The sequence below is a fragment of the Pseudorca crassidens genome, chromosome 3 (genome assembly GCF_039906515.1).
Source record: "Pseudorca crassidens isolate mPseCra1 chromosome 3, mPseCra1.hap1, whole genome shotgun sequence".
Classification (NCBI taxonomy): domain Eukaryota; kingdom Metazoa; phylum Chordata; class Mammalia; order Artiodactyla; family Delphinidae; genus Pseudorca; species Pseudorca crassidens.
Genome location: NC_090298.1, coordinates 29,731,236 through 29,754,798, shown reverse-complemented (window position 1 = coordinate 29,754,798; position 23,563 = coordinate 29,731,236). Strand labels below are relative to the sequence as shown.

The window sequence follows — 23,563 nt, the reverse complement described above, 5'->3', positions numbered from 1 at the left end:
GCCAGGAGGGAGGGGCACGGAATGTGGGGCAAGCCTGTGAGGGCAGAGGCCAGCGTGACGTTGCACCAGCCTGAGCCGTACTGTGTGTTCTTCCGGCGAAGTTGTCTGTGGATCACGGGCCCCTGGCATTGTGGGCTGCACAGGTTCCTGGGAGGAGAGGTGTGGACAGTGACCTGTGCTTGCACACAGGCTTTCTGGTGGCTGCAGTAACAGCCTTAGCATCTCATGCCCGTCTCTGGGGTCCATGCTGATAGCCGCGGCTCGCGCCCATCTCTGGAGCTCCTTTAGGTGGTGCTCTGAATCCCCCCTCCTTGCACACCCCAAAACAATGGTCTGTTGCCTCTTAGGCAGGTCCAGACTTTTCCCTGGACTCCCTCCCAGCTAGCTGTGGCGCACTAACCCCCTGCAGGCTGTGTTCACGCCGCCAACCCCAGTCCTCTCCCTGCGCTCCGACCGAAGCCCGAGCCTCAGCTCCCAGCCCCCGCCCGCCCCGGCGGGTGAGCAGACAAGTCCCTCGGGCTGGCGAGTGCCGGTCGGCACCAATCCTCTGTGCGAGAATCTCTCCGCTTTGCCCTCTGCACCCCTGTTGCTGTGCCCTCCTCCACCGCCCCGAAGCTTCCCCCTTCTGCCACCCACAGTCTCTGCCCACGAAGGGGCTTCCTAGTGTGTGGAAACCTTTCCTCCTTCACAGCTCCCTCCCACTGGTGCAGGTCCAGTCCCTATTCTTTTGTCTCTGTTTTTTTGTTTGTTTTGTTTTCTTTGGCCCTACCCATGTACGTGGGGAGTATTTTGCCTTTTGGGAAGTCTGAGGTCTTCTGCCAGCATTCAGTAGGAGTTGTTCCACATGTAGATGTATTTTTGATGTATTTGTGGAAAGGAAGGTGATCTCTACGTCTTACTCCTCTGCCATCTTGAAGGTCCTCTGGAGAATCTTTTAAAAATGTATGTATATGTATAGCTGATTCACTTTGTTATAAAGCAGAAATGAACACACCATTGTAAAGCAATTATACTCCAATAAAGACGTTAAAAAATATAAAAATAAAATGTAGATTCTTATTAAGTAAACGGCTCTGGAGCAGTCTCAGATTCTGCATGTTGAGCAAGCTCCTATACAATTCCCAAGACACTGGCCCTGGCCTACACTTAAAGAAGCAAGTGCCTAGGTCTAGAGACACCATGTTATTCTTTATTACTGACAGTCCTTACAACTATGAGCAAGTCCAATTATATATCCATGAGATAACAATTGGAAAAATTATTTTCTATTTGACAAATCCAATAAAATTTAAATAAGAATAACTTTGATAGGAAAATACATGAAGTCTGTTATGCCATGAATCTGAAAAGAATCTTAGAGGTCAATGGGCTCTGCAAGCTCGTTCATTCAGTCGCCCCTTTTTATCAAACGTTTACTGAGGGTCTGCTGTGGCACCGAGCTAGGCTCAGATGCTTTGAAACACTCTCTGATGGTAAGGCAGCCTTAGGCATTTGAAGAGTCATGATCCAGCTTTTGGGTTCCTTTAGGACCTTATATTTTCTTCATCTTCCCACTTGCCTTTGGAAGTCCTCAGGGATTCCCAGCAGGACTAGGGGTAGAAGGGAGCTGACACCAACAGATAACCATGGCATTGTCCTTTCATGTTTATCTTCCATTTCTTTCATATGAATCCTTGAACTTTAATACTATTTTCATTGAAATGCTCTTAAAAAGGCTGTGTAGGTGCAACCCATTATTTCCATTAACAAAGAAGTTCAATGTGATATACTGAAGGAAGATGGGCAAAAATAAAATAAGTTGACATGTGAACTCTTCCTGTAATTACACAGGCTTGATTTTAAACCAATGGATGAGACATTCAAAAAAGGTGAGGCCTGCTATGTTCTTAAGATCATTTAAGATGTTGTTATAGGAAGACTCCTAAGGAGGCTTCAGAGTTTCCCTGGAAAACCCCCTCAAATACATATCTTGTATAATCCCTTGCCCCTGAGTATGGGTGGGATTTGTAAATATGATGGAAAGCCAATTTTCAGGAGTAAAGGTAAAGAGATTTTGCAGACACAAGGTCCTTAATCAGTTGATTTTGTGTTAATCAAACGAGAGCTCAACCTTGGGCTCTGATCTAATCATGTGAGCCGTTTTAAAAAGGACCCAGGACTTCAGGGAGAGATTTGAAGCCAGCAAGATGCTTTCCTGCTGGCCATGAAGAGGCAAACTCTGAAACTGTGAGAGGGCGTGTGGCAGGGAACAACAGGCAGCCTCTCGGAGCTGAAGTTCTTTGTCCTACAACTGCATGGATCTGAATTCTGCCAGCAGCGCACCTTGGAAGCCAATTCTGGAACCAATATAGGAATTGGCCTCAGCTAAGATTGCAACCCCAGCTGACACCTTGATTTTAGCCTTCTGAGACCCTGAGCAGAGGACCCAGCTAAGCCATGACTGGACTTCTGACTTACAGAAACTCTGAGGTAATAATTGGGCCTTGGTTTAAGCCACTAAATTTGTGGAAGTTTCTTACATAGACTCAAAACCCAACACAAATACTATGGTTTCATTCATTCAATAAGCACTTATTGACTATGCAGAACCTTAGACGGCTCCAGAAAAGTACTTAGGACTGTTCTAGACTGTTCTACGTGCTTGAAATGCACTTACTAGGAAAGAGATAAAGATGCGTGCTTTTAAGGAGCTTAATTTCTAGAAGAGGAAGACAGACAGAATAAATAAAGTAAATTAGATAGTCATTATGGAAACACAGGGAAAAAATGGAGGTCAAGGAAAGGGGAATTGGAGTGAAGGGTGGGGAAGAGGGGCAGGTTGCAGAATTGAGAAGATGAAAATTGGACAAAGGTTGGAGGTGGGCAGGGAGTAGGCAGGTAGGACACGCAGGGGAAGGGCCACACAGGCAGAGGAGAGTGCTGAGGCCAGTGTCCTCAGGTAGGAGCATGCCTGCACATTTGATCAACAGGGAGGAGGCCAGAGTGGCTGAGGCAGGGGACAGAAGAGGCAAGGCCGGTTGGTTTCTTGAGGACTTTGGGTTTTCCTCTGACTAAAACGCAGTGCTGTGGGATGACTGGAGTAGAGGCTGCTGTGATCTGCCTGTGACCTGAGCCAAGACAAGGGAGACATGGAGGACCTGTGATGAGGCCGCTGCTGTCACGCAGGTGAAGTTGGCTGGTTTGTTCCAGTGACAGCAATGGGACTTGGAACAGGTGGTCTGATCCTGGACGTATTTTGAGGGTAGAACTATGGGCATTTCCTGAAGGACTGGATGTGGGGTTTTGAAAAGGAAGAGAACTGGGGATGACTCCTAGGTTTTGGCCTGAGCAAGAGGAAGGACAGAGTTGCCACTGACCAACATGGAGAGGGCTCTAGGTGAAGGTGGGGCAGTGGGGTGGTGGGGATGGGAGGTCAGGGACCCAGTCTTGGACATGATGAGTTTGAAATGTCTACTAGAACATTCAAGTGGAGATGTCCAATAGACAGTCATGTCTAGGAGTCTAACGTTTGGAAGAGAGGTTAGGGGTGGTGAAAATAGACACTTGGGATTTGTTAGCAAAAAGCTAGTATTTCAAACCACGAGCCCGGCTTCAACAAATATTAACAGCCCAAAGAAATAGAAGGATTTCATGTGGACGGAAGCTGTGGAGAAGAGATTAAGACAAAACCGTAAATTTGCATACGGTGAGATTAAATTGCCTTTTCTCAAGAAATCCCTATGAATTTTTAAAACACTGGAATAGTTGCCCTTGATGTTGTGTGGAAAGCTGGGCAGCCAGGCCATGGCTGAACCTTGTCAGTTATAAGGAAGTGAGTGGTCACTGTCAGGGGACAACGATGTGATTGCAACACGGACGTGTCTCAGGGTTCCTTTTACGGATGCAACTGGACCTCTTACCCAGTGCCTAGGACTCTGAGGTCATCTGAGCCCACAGACAGCAGGAATTACAGTCTGTCCCTGGGACCCCTGGCAGCCCTGGATTGTAGAGAACACAGATGACAAAGCAGGGGAGCTGGGTGTGGCCAGCTAGATCGTAGGCCAAGCCCTCTTTTTAAGAGCTAGCAGAGGCCCCCGCAGGTGAAGAAATCCATTCAAGGTTCTACAGTGGGTCATGTCAGAACTGGGAGCAGAGGCCAGGGGTCCTGACGCTCAGAATTCCTCTTCATGGGGTGTTTTCTCCCCTGATTTGGTCTTTACTTACTCTAATTATGGCCAAAAAGGTAAACGTATTATATTGTTTTATGTTTTCCCTTTGCACCCCTTTCTTTAGCTTCTTAACCATTAACTGGTGTTTTACCATGTACAGTTAGCGTGGTTAGCTTCTGTTTACCTGACACTGACATCGGGCTAACTGTGTGCCAATCACTGTTCTAAAAGTACCACACATATGAACTCAGGCTGCACAACACTCCCAGCAGAGAGGGATGAAAATAAAACAACAGCACAGAGAGGGTAGGTAACTCCATCGAGACCTCGCAGCTTGTCAGCCGTGGCATCTGTGCTTTTAATCCCAGCTGAAGGGTGTTGAGATTTATGAAATGCTGAGCATCCAGTCCATGGGGCAGAGAGGACACCACCCTCTTCTGTCCTCTGGACAACACACACACACACACACACACACACACACACACACCTGTCAACCATCCTTTGCCCTGTAAGAGCGCTTCTTTTTCAGGCTCTGTGGTCCTGCCTCTGCCCCCCACTTTGTTCCTTTCCTATGTTCACTTTCCAGCAGTTTGGGTAGCAGCAGGTGGGAGCCACACCCTTCCTTGGCATCCCAAGGCCCTTTCCGGCCTCACTGTGTCGCAGTCCTCGGGACTGACCAACACAGGCTGTCTCCCGCCTTTAGCAGCTCTGTGAGCCATGGAAGGGCTCTGCTCTGATAAACACTTCTAAAAACTTCTGGCTGAAAAGGAAGTTACTTGACATCGTATTCAGACTGCTGGCTTCTTCCCAAGGAAGGAAGAACCTGTTTATATTGTTGACAGATTTGTTCAGAGAATCATATAGAGACACCTTCCAAAGCTTTACAGGAGAATTGAGCTCAGTTCTCCAGTTTATAAAACAACCAACAACCAAAACAAAAAACTGCCCGTGCAACTGCCAGCCTCATGTCTTGGACATTTTTTGGTAACTCCCTGACCCCTTTCTTTCACCTGCTCTCCTGCTAGCATCTAAGAGAGATGCTCAAAGAATATGCGTCCAATGGAAGGGAATTGCTCACTTTCAGGTTACGACTGGAGTCATGTTCAATTTTGCACTGCAATTTTTAACCCATGGCGGGCTGAATTGATCAATCGATAAAAAAGTTTGCTCTCATGTCTGAATCTACCATTCAACTTCTCTCATATTTTATTGAGCTTGGATGTGTTGAAGTCATAGTGGTTTTCAGATTTTAAGGGCTTGCATTCTATTGTGGCCTCAGGGATAGAAGCTAAAGATAACAATAATGATGATGATGATACTTCTGATGATAATAATGATAATCTGACGGGTAGTGGGCAATACAGTAGGCAAACTCTTGGAATGTTGCTCAAGTTAGTCAAAATCAAAGAGAAATGAACAAAGACATATATTGGTGAAAGTCAGTTCTTATCCAAAGCTTTTACAATTGGAAGGGCATTTAGCGAAAAGTGTGTTCAGTACCAGCTTATTTGCTAGATGAGAAGAGTGAAACACGGAGAGCTCATGGATATTGTCTGGGATCACATAGTGAGTATACAGGAGAAGCCTGTCTAAGATTTTTGTCTCTGCTTCCCTCCAGACTCTCCTATGCTGTCGCCATAGTGAATATAAAACTCTGCACTTGGGGGATACAGCAAAGGACCCGGGAGTCGGGGTGGAGTCTAAGACTAATTACACAAGTGGGAGAAAAGACAAGAAATGGATCAATGTTATGGAATTACCTCTATAAGATGCTCCTGCCTATTGAATGGCAGAGGTTCAAGGGGATTTTCTGGAATTTTTATATCTTCGTCTCCCGTAAACCACAGACCAGCCTACACAGAAAACAAAAATGAGAATCATTAAAGTTACACTGAGATGTAATTGTTCCTCTGAAAACCACAGAGATTGAAGCCATCTCTGCAGGTGTCTAGAGCAGTGGTCTCCAAAGTAGGGTGCAGAAACCATGGGGATGCTGGAGAAAATACTAGAACTTCCATTCACATGTATTGGATCTCATTCTTTTGTAATTTTTATTTTAAAAAATTTGATAATGTATAGAATGCATTAGTGCAGTAGTACACATGAATAATTTATAAATGAAACCCCACACACTGGGGTGCCTGCTGCACTGTAACTGTTGCAGCATGCGATGAAGCTGGGAGGTCGCCGCCCTGGATGTTGCTTGCATAGCAGTACTTTGGAGGGGTCAGTGCCCTCCACTAGCTCATATCGCTCATGTCCTGTTCATGTTGCTCTCTGTTCTTGGAGCCTAGCGTGGTGCTGGGGCATATTGTTGGTGTTGGAAATCTTTGCTGAGTGAGTGACTGACTGAATCAAGAGCTCAGGACCTACTTTTTAATGACAACCTTCATTCTCAGCCCATGTCTGACACTAATTACCAAATCCCTCGGTTCCCATTTGGCGATGCCTCACCCCCTCTCCCTTCCCCTCACGTCTACTGCTGCCATGCTGGTGTACAGCCTCATTGCCTCCATCACAGGCTGCTCCAGCAACCTTGGAGCTGTCTTCATTTCCAGTCTTTCTCTTATTTGTTTCAGCTCAGACCATTTGACCATATCAGTTTTCTCAAAACTTTAATCTTGTCATGTCATTCTCTGCTTAGAACCATTTCCTACTCTTGCTCTTTTGCTCACATCATTACTCCTACCTGAGGTGACTACCTGTTCACCAATGTAAACCTACTCATCTTTCCAGACCCAGCTTAGATCACACCTCCTCAGGGAAGCCCTCTTTGATCTCTCCTCGAAACTCCAATTTGACTTGTTTATACCAGATATTTGGCATTCAGTTCATTCCTTTGGCTGTTTTCATTCATGTCTGCTACTGAACATCAGGTATTAATTCCTCGGGTTCAAAGAATGTGTCTTGCCAATCTTAACTTTTAAACATGTCAAGCACTTCATATACATAAACATCTTGTTCCTAGGTCTTTCTCCCTTACCATCTTCCAGAGGGACAATCTACCCTTGGCACTGCCTACTTCCAAGAACCATTGGCCAGCCTAACCTGACTCTGGCCTGTGCTTGTGCCTTCTTTCCTTTGAAGAATCACCCGTGTTTTGAGAGAAGGCTGGAGTGACACTAGGTAGCTTGTAAGGGGATGCAGCCCCCAGAGGTGAGGACCGGGTTTTCTTTTCATTTAGAACAGAGGAGTGCTGGCCATGCAGAAGCCTGTGAGGGAGGAGACACAGAAGCAGCTAAGGTCCAGCACGGGCTCGGGCTTTGAATGTAAGTGCTTTGCACTGACTGGGAAGAATCCTTGCCCAGTGGCCAATCTGTGGACCATAAGTACCACTCCATGGAGAATAGAGAGATGAGGAATGTAGGTAAGATTTATGCTTCAGGTCATGATGGAGTGACAAAGCTCAGAATTACCCTCCTGCCTTAAACAATAAAAAAAAATGACCAATATATATGTAACATAATTTTTTCAGATGTTAGACAACAGGCAACTCAGGACAGTAATTCCTGAAATAAGGAGAACAATGAGGACCCAAGTATTGCTCAGGCTACAGTGTCAGGAGAGGCACCCAGATAGACCTGGCACATCCTGCTGGATTGACAAGATAGATTTGGAGCTGGGGGAGGCCACGATGACTAGAATTTTCAGGGCAAAACACTAGAGATGCACTGAAAGAGAGTGTGAGCCCTAGAGATCTGTAGAAAGATCTCCTCAAGTCTTGACTGAAAGCCAACCTCTGGATGTATGTGTGGAAAATGCCAGAAGCTGGAGACAGAACCACAGGAAAGGAGTAAGCTGAACTGTTCCTGAATCTCACGCAGGGCTGGGACTATGTTACCACCAGGGAAAATTTTACCACCCGGCAGAGTGGAAGGACCTCCTGATACACAAGGCATTGGGTAGCACTCCCAGGAGGATATTGCCTTAGTAGTGGGGCTAGATTAGCCCTAAACTAAAGGTTGCTCTGGACCCACCCTTATCAATCTTAATGTAACCTTGAAAGGATAAAACTGATTGCAAATAACATTACTGCATGCCCGACAATATTTAAAGGTATATAAAATTGGACACCCACCAATATAAAATTTATAACATCTGGCATCCTATACAAAGGCATGCAAAAAAGCCAGAAAATATAACCCATAGTCAGAAGAAACATCAATCAATAGAAACAAACACCGAAATACACAGATGATAGAATGAACAGACAAGGATGTTCATTTAGCTGTTCTAAATATATTTCATTTATTCAAGGAGACAGAGAAAAATGCATATAATGAAGAGAGAAATGAAGGATATAAAAAAGACCCAACTTAAAGAGATCAAAAATATATTTCAAATAAAAATGCTCTGGATTGTATTAATAATAGATTTGACTCTGCAAAGGAAATGATCAGTGAACTAGAAGATGGAGAAGTAGAAATGAATACAAAATAAAGTCAGAGAGAAAAAAAAATTGGAAAGAAAAAAGAATCCAGGATCAGCATCCTGTGGGACAAACATGTGACTGGATTTTGAGAATGGGAGAGAGGAGTACAGAAAAAATATTTGGAAAAAAATTTCTGAAAATTTTCCAAATTTGACAAAAACGGCAAGCCCACAGGTGCAGGAAACTCAGTGAAACACAAGCAAAAGAAATATGAACAAAAGCACACCGAGGAACACGATAATCAAATTGCTGAAAACCAGTGATAAAGAGGAAATATGAAAAATCATCCCTGATTTCTCAACCATCAATTCCATATCCAATTGTTTCAATGCACAGGAGTTTTCCCTTATTCTTAAAACCAAGAATTCAGTCATGTTAGTTTTTAAAAAATAGATGATATTTTAAAGATTAGGAAACTGTTTCAAAGTGTTTCACATACAAGAGGGTCACATGAGAAAGAAGAAAGAACCTAATCAGAGAACAACTTATATTTTTAAAAAAGTCATCCATGAAAACATTAGCAGTGCGAAATGTTAAACGTGAACTGTAGGTTGGGTTTAAATTGATCAAGCAAGGTTCTGTCAACCACATCTTGCCCCACTGGATAATCAGGTGATTTATCCTTGAAATGTGGAAATGTCCTTTGTGGACATTTGGTCAAAGAATAAATAAAATATGGTCAAAGAATTTTAGGTTAGTTTACTTTTCCTTAGAGAACAAGTACTGTGCTGTTTGGATCTTAGAACATCTGATTCATTAAGCCTATGATAACCTGCGTTCTCATTGACAGAAGTTGAGTTGAGAGAGTTCACCATCAAAGCATTCTGCATGAGTGTGACTAAACCTCCACACGTGACAGAGGCAAGAGTGTGACAGCTGCAATCGGGCTGCAGCAAAGGCAGGTGCGCTTTTATGCTCGCGTGGCTTAGCCCAGGTATGCAGCCGCAGCAGCTTCACAAACGCTGTATCTTATTCCATGTTAGAAGCTGGGGAAATCAGCACACTCTTAAGTGGCGGTTATGATGAACTTGCAGTTAGTCAAAAGAAAAGAAAAAAGACAAAATAAAAAGCAGAGTAGGGAGCTTATTTATTTATTTACTTTCCCCCCAGAGAACTTCATTTCAGCAATGTAGTTGTACTATTCGACTACTGTATTCGAAGGTGGCATTTTCAACAAATCATAAAATTTTACCCTAGAAGCTGTTTTGACAGTCCCATGAAAGAACGCTGTGTGTGTGATGTGGAGAGCGCTAGAGATCTGTGAGTCATGTGGGGAGGTCAAGCGGGCCTCTCCAAATGGCCACCTTGTCCTGAGCCTCCTGAGGAGTGGGCGTTGGGTGCGTAAGCTGAGAGGGCAGAGCTCAGAAATCAACTGCTCCCAAAACCCAGGCAGTGTTCTGATAAGTATTTCTGAGTTTCTGTTTCATGCAGCAGCCAACTTTCTCTAAGAAATTCATGCTTTTGGTGAGGAAGATTTCTGGTTTTGCTCAGCACTGTGGTACAAATTACAAACACCTAAGTTTGTCTCACGTTTGTGCAAAAAGATGTTTAAATGGACAACCTGTGTTCATTGACACATACTGTAAAGAGTGAAGGTTGGTACATTCACGAGAGCCCACTTTTAAAAATCTTAAGCCAACAAGAAAATAGAGTAAGTTTTGCCCTGCTGTTTATGTTTTTACACAAAACATCTCTATAAGTTGTAAGCCCAGGTCCAGGACAATGAAAGAATTCACAAAGTGCTTTACTTGGGAAGCATATAAATTAGAGCCCAATCAGCTATGTGCCTTTCTTGATCAGGCTGGAAGAACCTCTTCAATTTCCTCTGGCTCAACTGTCTGAGCGTGGGAACGTCAGGGCTGTCTATGAGCATGTCTTTCATTAATCAAGGAAGAAAGGAGAAGCAGGAAGAGATGTGATCTTTCAATGGTGAAATATACACGAGCTACAGGCACCTAGAGATTATCACCCTGTTTCAAAATCAGCACCATATAAACGTTTCCACCTTTCGTGTCTACCAGCAATGTGAAGTGGTGAGAATTAGGATGAATTCGATTAGTAGACACAAAATAAGTCATTCAGGCCCTTCTTAGTTATGGCATTTCATTCTTCCTCCCTCCTTAGTCAAGCTTCTCAAAAATGAATCGACTGTCTTATCTTCACTTCCTAAAGACCTATTTATTCCATCAATCCTCTGCAATCTAGACTCTGTATGCTCCCAAAATTGCTCTGGTGAAGGTCAGTAGTTACATCCTATCTACAAGTCCAATGGCCAGGTACCATGTTACTGGATTATCCATCACTTTACACACTTCCCTCGGGGGATCTGGTCCATTCATAACCCCAACAACTGCCTACGTGATAGTGATTGGCTTCTGCATCTGCCATATCAGATGGGACATTTCTGTCTGCATTTCCCACAGACATTTCAAACTCAACGTGTCCAAAAACATCTTATCGTTCACCACGCTTGTGACTGAAAGAAAAAAATAAAAAACCCTTCCCCTTTCCCTGTGTTCATTGTAACTGCTGTTGCTACTCCCGGAGTATTTGGTATTGGGCATTGGGCTGATTAAAAGCTCTGCAGGCAATTCTAATGTACAGCCAAGGTTAAGAACCACTTGGTAGGACGACAATGATGTTTTCTGTGATTTCTTTCAGAACCCTTAGCTCTCCAAGCAGTTCTGACTTTTTCAGATCCTTCCCTGGGGGTGGGAGCCAGACTTCTACCTGGGACTTGGACAGTGCCTGTGCTGACTCTAGGTGCCTAGACATGGGCCATGAGACCTGGTGTTGTGAGATCAGGGAGCTTCTCAGGTCAGAAGTACTCTGGTAGGGTTAGTGCCACCAGGGGCTGGTAGTGACCTGCATATACTGCTCGAAAGTGACTGTGCCCAGGTGTTCCTCATCCACAGCCTGGAACCTCTTCAGGGTCTCCAAGAGCTCCTCCTCCAGAGGAATGGGCCAAGGCAGCGCGACTACTAACAAGAATTTCCGCCAGTCCACGAACTCCGAGTTTGTTACCAATAAAGATGTTAACTCCTGCAACTAGAAGAAAGCAGGAAATGCCATTGGAATGTTTGTATGACTCTCTTGTGACACTCTACCTGCTCGTGTTTCTTAGTAAGAGATTCTGATGAAGGAAGTAAGATTTTAGCTTGGCCAATAGGGTCAGTTCTCACTTTTGTTCCTTCAGGTTCTACCAAGCAATCCATGCCAGACAGAACTTAGAGAGTGTTTTTGATTTTTGCTTCCTTGACATTTGTGGGCTTTGCTTACCGTTACACAAGGAATTAACACTTTTGACTGTATTATACTTTGTACCTTTTCAGCAGAGAAGGAATAAAGAGGATAATTACAATTGTGGGAGGGCTCTACAACTTGTAGGGAAATACTCTTTACCACTTTGTTTTCTTAAGGAACAGAATACAAGGAAAAGAAAGCACCGCCAGAATCATCTACTATTACTGGTTAGGATCACTCCATCTGGTAGTAATAAATACAAACTCACTGGCCGAGCCTTGTGGTCTCTGTAAAGTTTCATTGACTGTCAGCATCGTCACTTATTTTCAAATACTGAGCATGAACATACTAAGTGTCTTAACTTGAAGTTCATTCATTTGTTCATCCAGGTTTATTGGCTGCTACTACATGTCGGTTACTGTGCAGGTACTGGTTATTTGAAAACTCTTGACTTATTGATTAAAGAAGAAGAATTCTCAAAGCTTGAAACCCAAACAAAATAGAAGCTTACTTCAGGTTGAGTGAGGTTCATCCAACTACTAGGAAAGTTGTTTGTTCCAAGGTTCATGGTTACCAAATCCAGCAGAACGTCAGCAAATGCTTTGTTTCCTATCATGCCTAAAATACAATGAGAAATATTTTTCCGTTTTATTATGTGATTTGTTTCTTTCACTAAAATAGAACAAATAATGGATATTTGTATAATCACTTTATTCATTCTCTTTAAAACTTTAGCCTTTAGAGAAACAGAAGACACTTTGGAAACATAAAAATAATAATCAATTTCCTGATTTTCTCCAATGGTTGTTTCTCAGCTAAGTCAGCACGTCTTTTTCAGTGAGTAATAAATTGTTCAGACTGAGTAAGATACTGAGGCTTTATATTTTAGTTTGGAGTCTTCTTTGACCTTGTACTCAGAATAGGTTGAATTTAAAAAACTACTGCAAATGGTTTCCCTGGTGCTGCAGTGGTTGAGAGTCCGCCTGCCGATGCAGGGGACGCGGGTTCGTGCCCCGGTCGGGGAGGATCCCACATGCCGCGGAGCAGCTAGGCCCATGAGCCATGGCCACTGAGCCTGCGCGTCCGGAGCCTGTGCTCTGCAACGGGAGAGGCCACAACGGGAGAGGCCACAACAGTGAGAGGCCCGCGTACCGCAAAAAAAGAGTGAAACGTAGATGTAGAATCTGAAATTTTTCTTCCTATATCTAAGTTTTTAGCATTTCTAAAGTCCAACATGAACTTTATCATTTCCTCTAAACTTTAGGAAAATGTAGTAATCCTTTTAAAATTTCAGTGGTTCAAATAACATGCGCAAGGTTCAGATCTGGAAGGCAATTTTCTGGGTAGCAAGAGCAGAATCTTCCTTTCTTTGATAAGACTGTATATCCAGCAGGTTGTTCAGAAATAAATTCTCTATCCTTTTTGATCAAACCTGAGTATCCAATTTTATAGAGATGAGAATAACTTTCCCAGGTAGTGGAACTTTTGGTAAAATGATCTTTACATGATACTATATTGGTTTACAGACAAGTTAGAAATTATCCATTCATGTTTCTCAAGATGAAACCACAAATAAACTCAACTGAAACCATGAAGAGGCTCAAAGTATTTAAAAATTCTGGTAGATACGTAAAATATTTCCACTGTCTCTAACAGCTATGGTGCAAGCAAAGTGTAAGAAAATACTTTCAGTTCACATAGGAATTGTTTATCTGGGAACCCTAGTGTGAAATGTGAAAACTATTTTGACATTTGGCCTTGTTACTTAAATGACCAAGGCATATAATAATATGGCCTTCACATATAATGCAGTAGCGGAAACAGATAAGCTTACAAATTTTGTTTACGGATCAAAAAAAATTCTCTTTCCATTTGGCCCTAAGTTAGTTACCTAATGCAACCGTCATTTAGAATTATCCAGGAAAAACTGTTAATTGTAAGCCAGGCCTAAAGGAACTCAGAACATAATTATAGTCTAGTTACCCTTAGCAGTAACTCTCAGAAAGAGGACATCAAAATAATACCATTGCTTAGAAGTATATACTTCACCCAAAGAATGTGTGAATATAGAACTAGAATTAGAAAGTCAGAGGAAAACCAATCTTTGGAGTTTTGCTCTGTAGGTCTGGATGATGCCAAATGCCTTTTGTGTTTGATATGAAGACTGGTGACTTTTACTTTTAACTTTCAGGTTTTTGAAAATAGTTCTTTTTGCTATGATCAATGATGAGGTCAACATTTGACACATTACTAATCACTTTCATCAAGCCTTTCTGAGTTTGATGAACAATCCGAGATAGGTCTTGTGTCACCAGCTGAAGACGGTGTTCTTGTATTCCATCAATGAATGGCTTTCCTAGGGTCAAAGTCATAAATGTCTGGAGAATTCAACTGAATTATCAGGAGATCTGTCATGCTATCAGCCTTGACCGTGGCATGCATGTGTGGCTTAGTGCCCTTCATCTGACTAAAGCCACGTTCTGCTTCAGCTGAACTTGCAAGGAGGCTCAGCGCTAGGTCCACAAGCGTTTGGATGTTCCGATACTTGCGTAAATAAACAGAATTCACAAAATCCCAGGTCAATGTGTGGATGTTCTGAAATCTAGGAGGAAAAATGAAAAATGTCAAAGATGGAGACTCCTAAGTTTTACTCCAATATTTATAAATATCAACTAGGTTACTTATGCTCACCTAGCATAAATCTCTAATTTCAACATGCTCCTTTCTGTGTCTACGTCGTCAATTTTCACCTTGGCAGCTTCCAGTACTGGTTTGTAATGTGCAATCAGGATGGACACCTCCTTTTCTCCAAATTCTGCAATCAATATGCCCAACAAAACGTCACATATCTTAGAGACATGTATACAGACAATCGAAGAACAACAGATTCAGAGCCGGAGTTCATACGTTACCTTGATTTATCTTTGCTGGCCGCAGTTGAAAGCTCCCAGTCGCGGCTGCCTTCACCACATCTTGGTTGACATCTCTGAAACAGCCTCGCAGCCTCTTGATAAGATGTGTTAAAACCATGTTTCTCACATCAGAAATGTTTCGCTTTCCTGCGAGGAGGCAGTTACCCTGAAAGTGTGTGACTGAATCCACTGGGCGTTCTTTTGACCCTGGTCTGGGGAGGGGAAAAAAAAATCCCCCGAGTAGACAATTATGTGCAAAAGCACCTAGCAAATGGTTTCCCAAGTCCATCTGTCTGGTTGGATAGACTCTCAGATCATCCCGGACTCCTCACCTTGTCTGATATATTCTGAGCATTTCCAATGTTGACTCTAGGGTGGCAAATATATCAGCAATTGAAGAGTTTCTGTTCTGATTGACACGGGACAGAATGCTGAGGACATCAGTGACATCCAGCAAGAAGTGGACACATTTAACAATGTCTGCCTGCAGGAGGGACTCTACAAGGTCTTTGGCTTTCTGATGATTGGTGTCACTTCTGCCTTCCCTTGTCTGTAACATGGGCTAGGAAAAACAGTGGTTTATCTTTCTCAAAATTATTATTTCAAATGGCTCAGTAAAAGTATTCTTTTTATTCTGAAAAAACTAAAATAGTACAGTATTTCAAAATTACTTACCGAATGCAGCTGCTGGACAATTGATATCCTTTGAGAAGATTCTGGAGGGAGGCCTGTAATCCTTGAAGCCACCTCTGGCCTCCTAATTGAGAAGGTATCACAGGTCGAAGGTGAAGGCCTTTGAAAGTACCAGAGTACTCTTATGAACAGGAGAATTGTGATAGAAGTGGTAAGTGCTGCGGAGAAGGTCTCTGACATCGTTGTACAGGGGAACGCTCTGGAACGCCGCTTAGTAAGATACCTCGAGATGATGTGCAGAGCAATACACAGTCAGCGCACATGGCTGGATTTCTCTTAAAAGCAGGGCCACCCCGCTGCCGTCTTCTTGCTCTGAGCCATGGGCACCATCACTTGCGAAACCAACCAGTTTCTTTGCCCAGTCTTGGTTCGATAGTCGAAGTTGAAGATTTCTCTCTAGAGTGTTCTCAGGGGCATGTTTTATTGCCAGAGGTCCCTTCTTTCCCCCTGTCTGTACCCCAACGATTTGGCAGTGTCCTTTCCCTGCGCACGCTCACTGCTTGTACACAAGGTCAGCTTCCTCGATTGAACTGTCTGTGATCCCATCACTGAGGACGGAGAAAAACTTACTTTTTTCTAATTTCTCTTTTAGAGTTCTCTGTTCTACTTCAGCAATAAACTATGTAAACGTTCTGGCCGATTTGTTCGTTCTGAATACCGGGCCAGTATCATCACCCTTCATATCATGCAACGAGCACATCCAGATAAAATCATTGAGGGGACGTCCGATCTTGGCGATGGCATGGCAGGATGGGAACAAGTTCTCCACCCTCCTGAGGGTAACCGTGCTCATGGTCATCACCATCAGCTCGTGGTGGTTTTGCTCCCTGGGGAACCACTTGTCACTTCCACGAGGGAAGCCTTGGTGTGAGCCTGGCTGAGATGGTGCGTGTTGAGGAATTCAGTCCGGAAGTTGTTGGTGCTATAAAAAAAACCTCACTTGGTTTCCCTTCGACTTCACTCCATGTTTACGACACAGGCCACAGAACATAAGATCTAGTATCTCATCATATACAAGCCAAGGCTATTTTTTAAGACAAGTTTTCAAAAATTGATTGTTCCTCTTTGGGAGGTTACGGTCAAGCTTCTGAGGACTTTTCTGCTTTTTGGTGACTCGACTCAGAATCCCTGCCTTTAAAATAACTCCATGTGGTTATTTTAAGTAATCACCAATGCCTATCTGCAGTTTTGCTTAATCCCTGTCCCCCCTACACTTGCTCATTATTCCTGGAACAATCTTAGTGAGTGCTTACTACTTAGCAGGCATTTTGGTTAGTATGTCAAGTGCTGTACATCATTTAATCGTCATCACCCAGTATCCCTATTTTATAGTTAAGAAAGTAGGCCAACTACTAGTATCCATCACCATTTTATGGGTCAAAAACCTAGGGCACAGAGAGGTTGATTAATTTGTCTGATGTCACAGTGGTCATATGTGGTGAAGCTGGAGGTCGCTAGCAGGCAGTCTTACCCTCCACGTTTACACACTTCATATTACAGGTTTCTCTTATGGGCAAAGGGTGCTATGGTCTCCTTCCCCCTAGAATCCATTTCTCCAGGCAGGAGAGGGGCACAGCATTTTGCTGTCATTTCCTTCCCGAGGTGAAAGACAAGAATCACAGGACATGCAGGGCAGTGTGTCTGCAGGATTTGCTTTGGACGCCTCTCCCCTCCTGCCTCAGCCCTGTCTTCTCTGGCAGCGGTAGGGCCAACTGACTACAAGAAGGGCATCCTTCCCGGATGGGTTTGAGGGACGATGAGACTGTTTCTGAGAGCGGCAGATGGCTACTGTCTCCCCCAAAAGCCTCAACTAACCAAGAGGCAGGGGTAAGCGTACCTGGCTTGTTCCCTGAACGGAGTAACTAGAAAGCTCTGTGGGTTTTCCTAGGCTTAGCATCTCTGAGAAAATTCTAAAACTATGATACTATATATTGGCAGGTAAGTAAGCCCCCTATTTTGGTCTGAAAGGTAGTTCAGTTAGTCTGACATTTACACAAATCAAGAAATACAGAAAGATTTCTGAGAAAAGGTACAATAAGAAAGGACTGATGCTATTGACAGGAATAGCTCACCAGGGGGCAAAATCTAGGGATCAGAGAAGAAAGGAGTGTGGCCCCCAGGTGCCCTGTGGTTTTCTCAGTGGGTAAACTCCTTCCGCTTGCTTAGATTCAGATCACAGAAATATGTCATGAACCTTCAAAATCTCAATGTAGATTCCATTTTCCCCGGTGCCTGGAATACTCCGCCCCTGTTTTGCTTCCTGGAAAGTTCTATCCAAAAGTTTCCCCTGGGCTACAGCCTTTGCTGACCCACACAGACAGCAACAACTACTTCCTCCTTGAATTCCTGTAAAAACCATGTAGCTGGATGATCTAGCCTGGCCAGTACAGCCTAGACTTCCTGAATTTGTGCCCTGTCTCTGAGACCAGTCACTGATTCTAAGGGTCTCTAAGAGCAGTTTGAAGGAGGGACCCTTGTCAGTTTTTAGAACCAAGTTATAGGCCTTGAACAACTAAATGCTGTGCCTCTTGAAGAAGGAGTGAGGGTAAAGAATTTGCTGGATGGTGTTCTCTCCTGATAGCCTCTCAGCAGAAGCCAAAATAGCTATGAACTGAATCTCTATAGACATTACATGAAGTACTGATGGGCTTACAAGGAAAAGGAGTTCTTATGGTTTAAGTGGGGACTTTGGAACACTGCAAAAGTGTTCTAGTTTCAACAGACTCCAGATTGCTTCCCTTGGAGAAAGACTGTCTTCCTGATGTGCTGACACTTGATGTTTGGGACAAGATGTACCTACCCAGAGCTCACTGCAGTACACAAAATGAGTGTTTTTGTTTTGGATGTTCACAGTCCACAGGGAGCCACATACCTCATGGTTCAATTCCACCAGGTGTTGTGGTTTGTTTCTGAAATTGCTCTGGGGTAATGCTGCAGGTGCCTACTAGGGTATGTGCACCTTCAGGATACTGAGCTCACATTTTGGATAATAATAAGTGTAGTTTGTATCAATATTGTATACTGTTATATATTATATAGATTCCACATATATACATTAATATACGATATTTGTTTTTCTCTTTCTGCCTTATTTCCCTCTGTATGACAGTCTCTAGGTCCATCCACGTCTCTACAAATGACTCAGTTTCGTTCTTTTTTATGGCTGAGTAATATTCCAGTGTGTATATGTACCACATCTTCTTTACCCATTCATCTGTTGATGGGCATTTAGGTTGCTTCCATGACCTGGCTATTGTAAATAGTGCTGCAATGAACATTGGGTGCATGTGTCTTTTATTTTTTCTTTTTCAGTGTGATGTTATTTACTTTTTTTTTTTTAAATCTTTATTGGAGTATAATTGCTTTACAATGGTGTGTTAGTTTCTGCTGTATAACAAAGTGAATCAGCTATACATATATATATATATCCCCATATCTCCTCTCTCTTGAGTCTCCCTCCCACCCTCCCTATCCCACCCCTCTAGGCGGACACACAGCACCAAGCTGATCTCCCTGTGCTATGTGGCTGCTTCTCACTAGCTATCTCTTTTACATTTGGTAGTGTATATATGTCCATGCCACTCTCTCATTTCATCCCAGCTAACCTTTCCCCCTCCCTGTGTCTTCAAGTCCATTCTCTACATCTGTGTCTTTATTCCTGTCCTGCCCCTAGGTTCTTCAGAACCTTTTTTTTTTTTTTAGATTCCATATATATGTGTTAGCATATGGTATTTGTTTTTCTCTTTCTGACTTACTTCACTCTGTATGACAGTCTCTAGGTCCATCCATCTCACTACAAATAACTCAATTTCGTTTCTTTTTATGGCTGAGTAATATTCCATTGCATATATATACTACATCTTCTTTATCCATTCATCTGTTGATGGACACTTAGGTTGCTTCCATGCCCTGGATATTGTAAATAGAGCTGCAATGAATATTGTGGTACATGACTCTTTTTGAATTATGGTTTTCTCAGGGTATATGCCCAGTAGTGGGATTGCTGGGTCATATGGTAGTTCCATTTTTTTTTTGTGGTACGCGGACCTCTCACTGTTGTGGCCTCTCCCACTGCGGAGCACAGGCTCTGGACGCACAGGCTCAGCGGCCATGGCTCACAGGCCTAGCTGCTCCGCAGCATGTGGGATACTCCTGGACCAGGGCACTAACCCACATCCCCTGCATCGGCAGGTGGACTCTCAACCACTGAGCCACCAGGGAAGCCCCTATTTTTCATTTTTTAAGGAAACTCCATACTGTTCTCCATAGTGGCTGTATCAATTTACATTCCCACCAACAGTGCAAGAGGGTTCCCTTTTCTCCACACCTTCTCCAGCATTTATTGTTTACAGATTTTTTGATGATGGGTATTCTGACTGGTGTAAGGTAATACCTCATTGTAGTTTTGATTTGCATTTCTCTAGTGATTAGTGATGTTGAGCATCCTTTCATGTGTTTGTTGGCAATCTGTATATCTTCTTTGGAGAAATGTCTATGTAGGTCTTCTGCCCATTTTTGGATTGGGTTTTTGTTTTTTGATATTGAGCTGTATGAGCTGCTTGTATATTTTGAAGATTAATCCTTTGTCAGTTGCTTCGTTTGAAAATATTTTCTCCCATTCTGAGGGTTGTCTTTTAGTCTTGGTTATAGTTTCCTTCACTGTGCAAAAGTTTTTAAGTTTCATTAGGTCCCATTTGTTTATTTTTGTTTTTATTTCCATTACTCTAGGAGGTGGGTCAAAAAGATCTTGCTGAGATTTATGTCAAACAGTGTTCTTCCTATGTTTTCCTCTAAGAGTTTTATAGTGTCCAGTCTTACATTTAGGTCTTTAATCCATTTTGAGTTTATTTTTGTGTATGGTGTTAGGGAGTGTTCTAATTTCATTCTTTTACATGTAGCTGTCCAGTATTCCCAGCACCACTTATTGAAGAGACTATCTTTTCTGCATTGTATATTCTTGTCTCCTTTGTCATAGATTAGTTGACCATAGGTGCATGGGTTTATCTCTGGGCTTTCTATCCTGTTCCATTGATCTATATTTCTGTTTTTGTGCCAGTACCATATTGTCTTGATTACTGTAGCTTTGTAGTATAGTCTGAAGTCAGGGAGTCTGATTCCTCCAGCTCTGTTTCTTTCCCTCAAGACTGCTTTGGCTATTCGGGGTCTTTTGTGTCTCCATACAAATTTTAAGATTTTTTGTTCTAGTTCCATAAAAAATGCCATTGGTAATTTGATAGGGATTGCATTGAATCTGTAGCTTGCTTTGGGTAGTATAGTCATTTTCACAATATTGATTCTTCCAATCCAAGAACATGGTATATCTCTCCCTCTGTTTGAGTCATCTTTGATTTCTTTCATCAGTGTCTTATAGTTTTCTGAGTACAGGTCTTTTACCTCCTTAGATAGGTTTATTTCTAGGTATTTTATTCTTTTGGTTGCAATGGTGAATAACATGTTTTCCTTAATTTCTCTTTCTGATATTTCATTGTTAGTGTATAGGAATGCAAGTGATTTCTGTTCATTAATTTTGTATCCTGCAATTTTACCAAATTGATTGATTAGCTCTACTAGTTTTCTGGTGGCATCTTTAGGATTATCTACGTATAGTATCATGTCATCTGCAAACAGTGATGGTTTTACTTCTTCTTTTCCAATTTGTATTCCTTTTATTTCTTTTTCTTCTCTGATTGCTGTGGCTAAGACTTCCAAAACTATGTTGAATAAGAGTAGTTAGCGTGGGCATCCTTGTCTTGTTCCTGATCTTAGAGGAAATGCTTTTAGTTTTTCACTATTGAGAATGATGTTTGCTCTGGGTTTGTCGTATATGACATTTATTATGAAGTAGGTTCCCTCTATGCCCACTTTCTGGAGAGTTTTTATCATAAATCGGTGTTGAATTTTGTCAAAAGCTTTTTCTGCATCTATTGAGATGATCATATGGTTTTCACTCTTCAGTTTGTTAATATGGTGTATCACATGGATTGATTTGCATATATTGAAGAATCCTTGCATCCCTGGGATAAGTCCCACTTGATCATTGTGTATGACCCTTTTAATGTGCTTTTGGATTCTGTTTGCTAATATTTTGTTGAGGATTTTTGCATCTATATTCATAAGTGGTATTGGTCTGTAATTTTCTTTTTTTGTAGTTTCTTTGTCTGGTTTTGGTATCAGGGTGATGGTGGCCTTGTAGAATGAGTTTGGGAGTACTCCTTCCTCTGCAATTTTTTGGAAGAGTTTGAGAAGGATGGGTGTTAGCTCTTCTCTAAATTTTTAATAGAATTCACCTGTCAAGCCATCTGGTCCTGGACTTTTGTTTGTTGGAAGATTTTAAGTCACAGTTTCAATTTCATTATTTGTGATTTGTCTGTTCATATTTTCTATTTCTATTTTCTATTTCTTCCTGGTTCAGGAACATTATACTTTTCTAAGAATTTGTTCATTTCTTTCAGGTTGTCATTTTAGTGGCATAGAGTTGCTTGTAGTAGTCTCTTAGGATGCTTTGTATTTCTGCAGTGTCTGTTGTAACTTCTTTTTCATTTCTAATTTTATTGATTTGAGTCCTCTCCCTCTTTTTCTTGATAAGTCTGGCTAAAGGTTTATAAATTTTGTTTATCTTCTCAAAGAACCAGCCTTTAGTTTTATTGATCTTTGTTATTGTTTCCTTTGTTTCTATTTTATTTATTTCTGCTCTGATCTTTATGATTTCTTTCCTTCTACTAACTTTGGGTTTTATTTGTTCTTCTTTCTCTAGTTCCTTTAGGTGTAAGGTTAGATTGTTTATTTGAGATTTTTCTTGTTTCTTGAGGTAGGATTGTATTGCTATAAACTTCCCTCTTAGAACTGATTTTGCTGTATCCCATAGGTTTTGGATCATCGTGTTTTCATTGTCATTTGTCTCTACATATTTTTTTTATTTCCTCTTTAATTTCTTCAGTGATCTCTTGGTTATTTAGTAGTGCATTGTTTACCTTCCATGTGTTTGTGATTTTTACATCTTTTCCCTGTAATTTATTTCTAATATCATAACGTTGTGGTCAGAAAAGATGCTTGATATGACTTTAATTTTCTTAAATTTACTGAGGCTTGATTTGTGACCCAAGATGTGATCTATCCTAGAGAATGTTCCATGTGCACTTGAGAAGAAAGTGTAATCTGCTGTTTTTGGATGGAATGTCCTATAAATATCAATTAAATCTATCTGGTTTATTGTGTCATTTAAAGATTTTGTTTTCCTTTTTAATTTTCTGTCTGGATGATCTGTCCATTGGTGTAAGTGAGATTTTAAAGTCCCCCACTATTATTGCGTTACTGTCGATTTCCTCTTTTATAGCTGTTGGTATTTGCCTTATGTATTGAGGTGCTCCTATGTTGGGTGCATATATATTTATAATTGTTATATCTTCTTCTTGGATTGATCCCTTGATCATTATGTAGTGTCCTTCCTTGTCTCTTGTAATGTTCTTTATTTTAAAGTCTATTTTATCTGATATGAGTATTGCTACTCTAGCTTTCTTTTGATTTCCATTTGCATGGAATATTCCATTCCCTCACTTTCAGTCAGTATGTGTCCCTAGGTCTGAAGTGGGTCTCTTGGAGACAGCCTATATATGGGTCTTGTCTTTGTATCCATTCAGAGAGCCTGTGTCTTTTGGTTGGAGCATTTAATCCATTCACATTTAAGGTAATTATTGGTATGTATGTTCCTATTACCATTTTCTTAATTGTTATGGTTTTGGTTTTGTGGGTCCCTTTCTTCTCTTGTGTTTCCCACTTAGAGAAGTTCCTTTAGCATTTGTTGTAGAGCTGGTTTGGTGGTGCTGAATTCTCTTAGCTTTTGCTTGCCTGTAAAGCTTTTGATTTCTCCATCGAATCTGAATGAGATCCTTGCTGGGTAGAGTAATCTTGGTTGTAGGTTATTTCCTTTCATCGCTTTAAATATATCATGCCACTCCCTCTGTCTTGTAGAGTTTCTGCTGAGAAATCAGCTGTTAATCTCATGGGAGTTCCCTTGTATATTATTTGTCATTTTTCCCTTGTTGCTTTTAATAATTTTTATTTGTCTTTAATTTTTGTCAATTTGATTACTATGTGTCTCGGCATGTTTCTCCTTGGGTTTGTCCTGCCTGGGACTC

General features: G+C 41.9%; 1 protein-coding gene across 1 annotated transcript in view; it reads right to left on the bottom strand.

Moving 5' to 3' along the window:
- The window catches only part of SPEF2 (sperm flagellar 2), a 171,036-nt gene that overhangs the window by 19,372 nt on the left and 128,101 nt on the right, over positions 1–23,563 (bottom strand). The window contains 3 exon segments of the mRNA XM_067730508.1: positions 5,909–6,001; positions 11,446–11,628; positions 12,335–12,441. Of these exon segments, the coding sequence (XP_067586609.1) occupies positions 5,909–6,001; positions 11,446–11,628; positions 12,335–12,441 (383 nt within the window).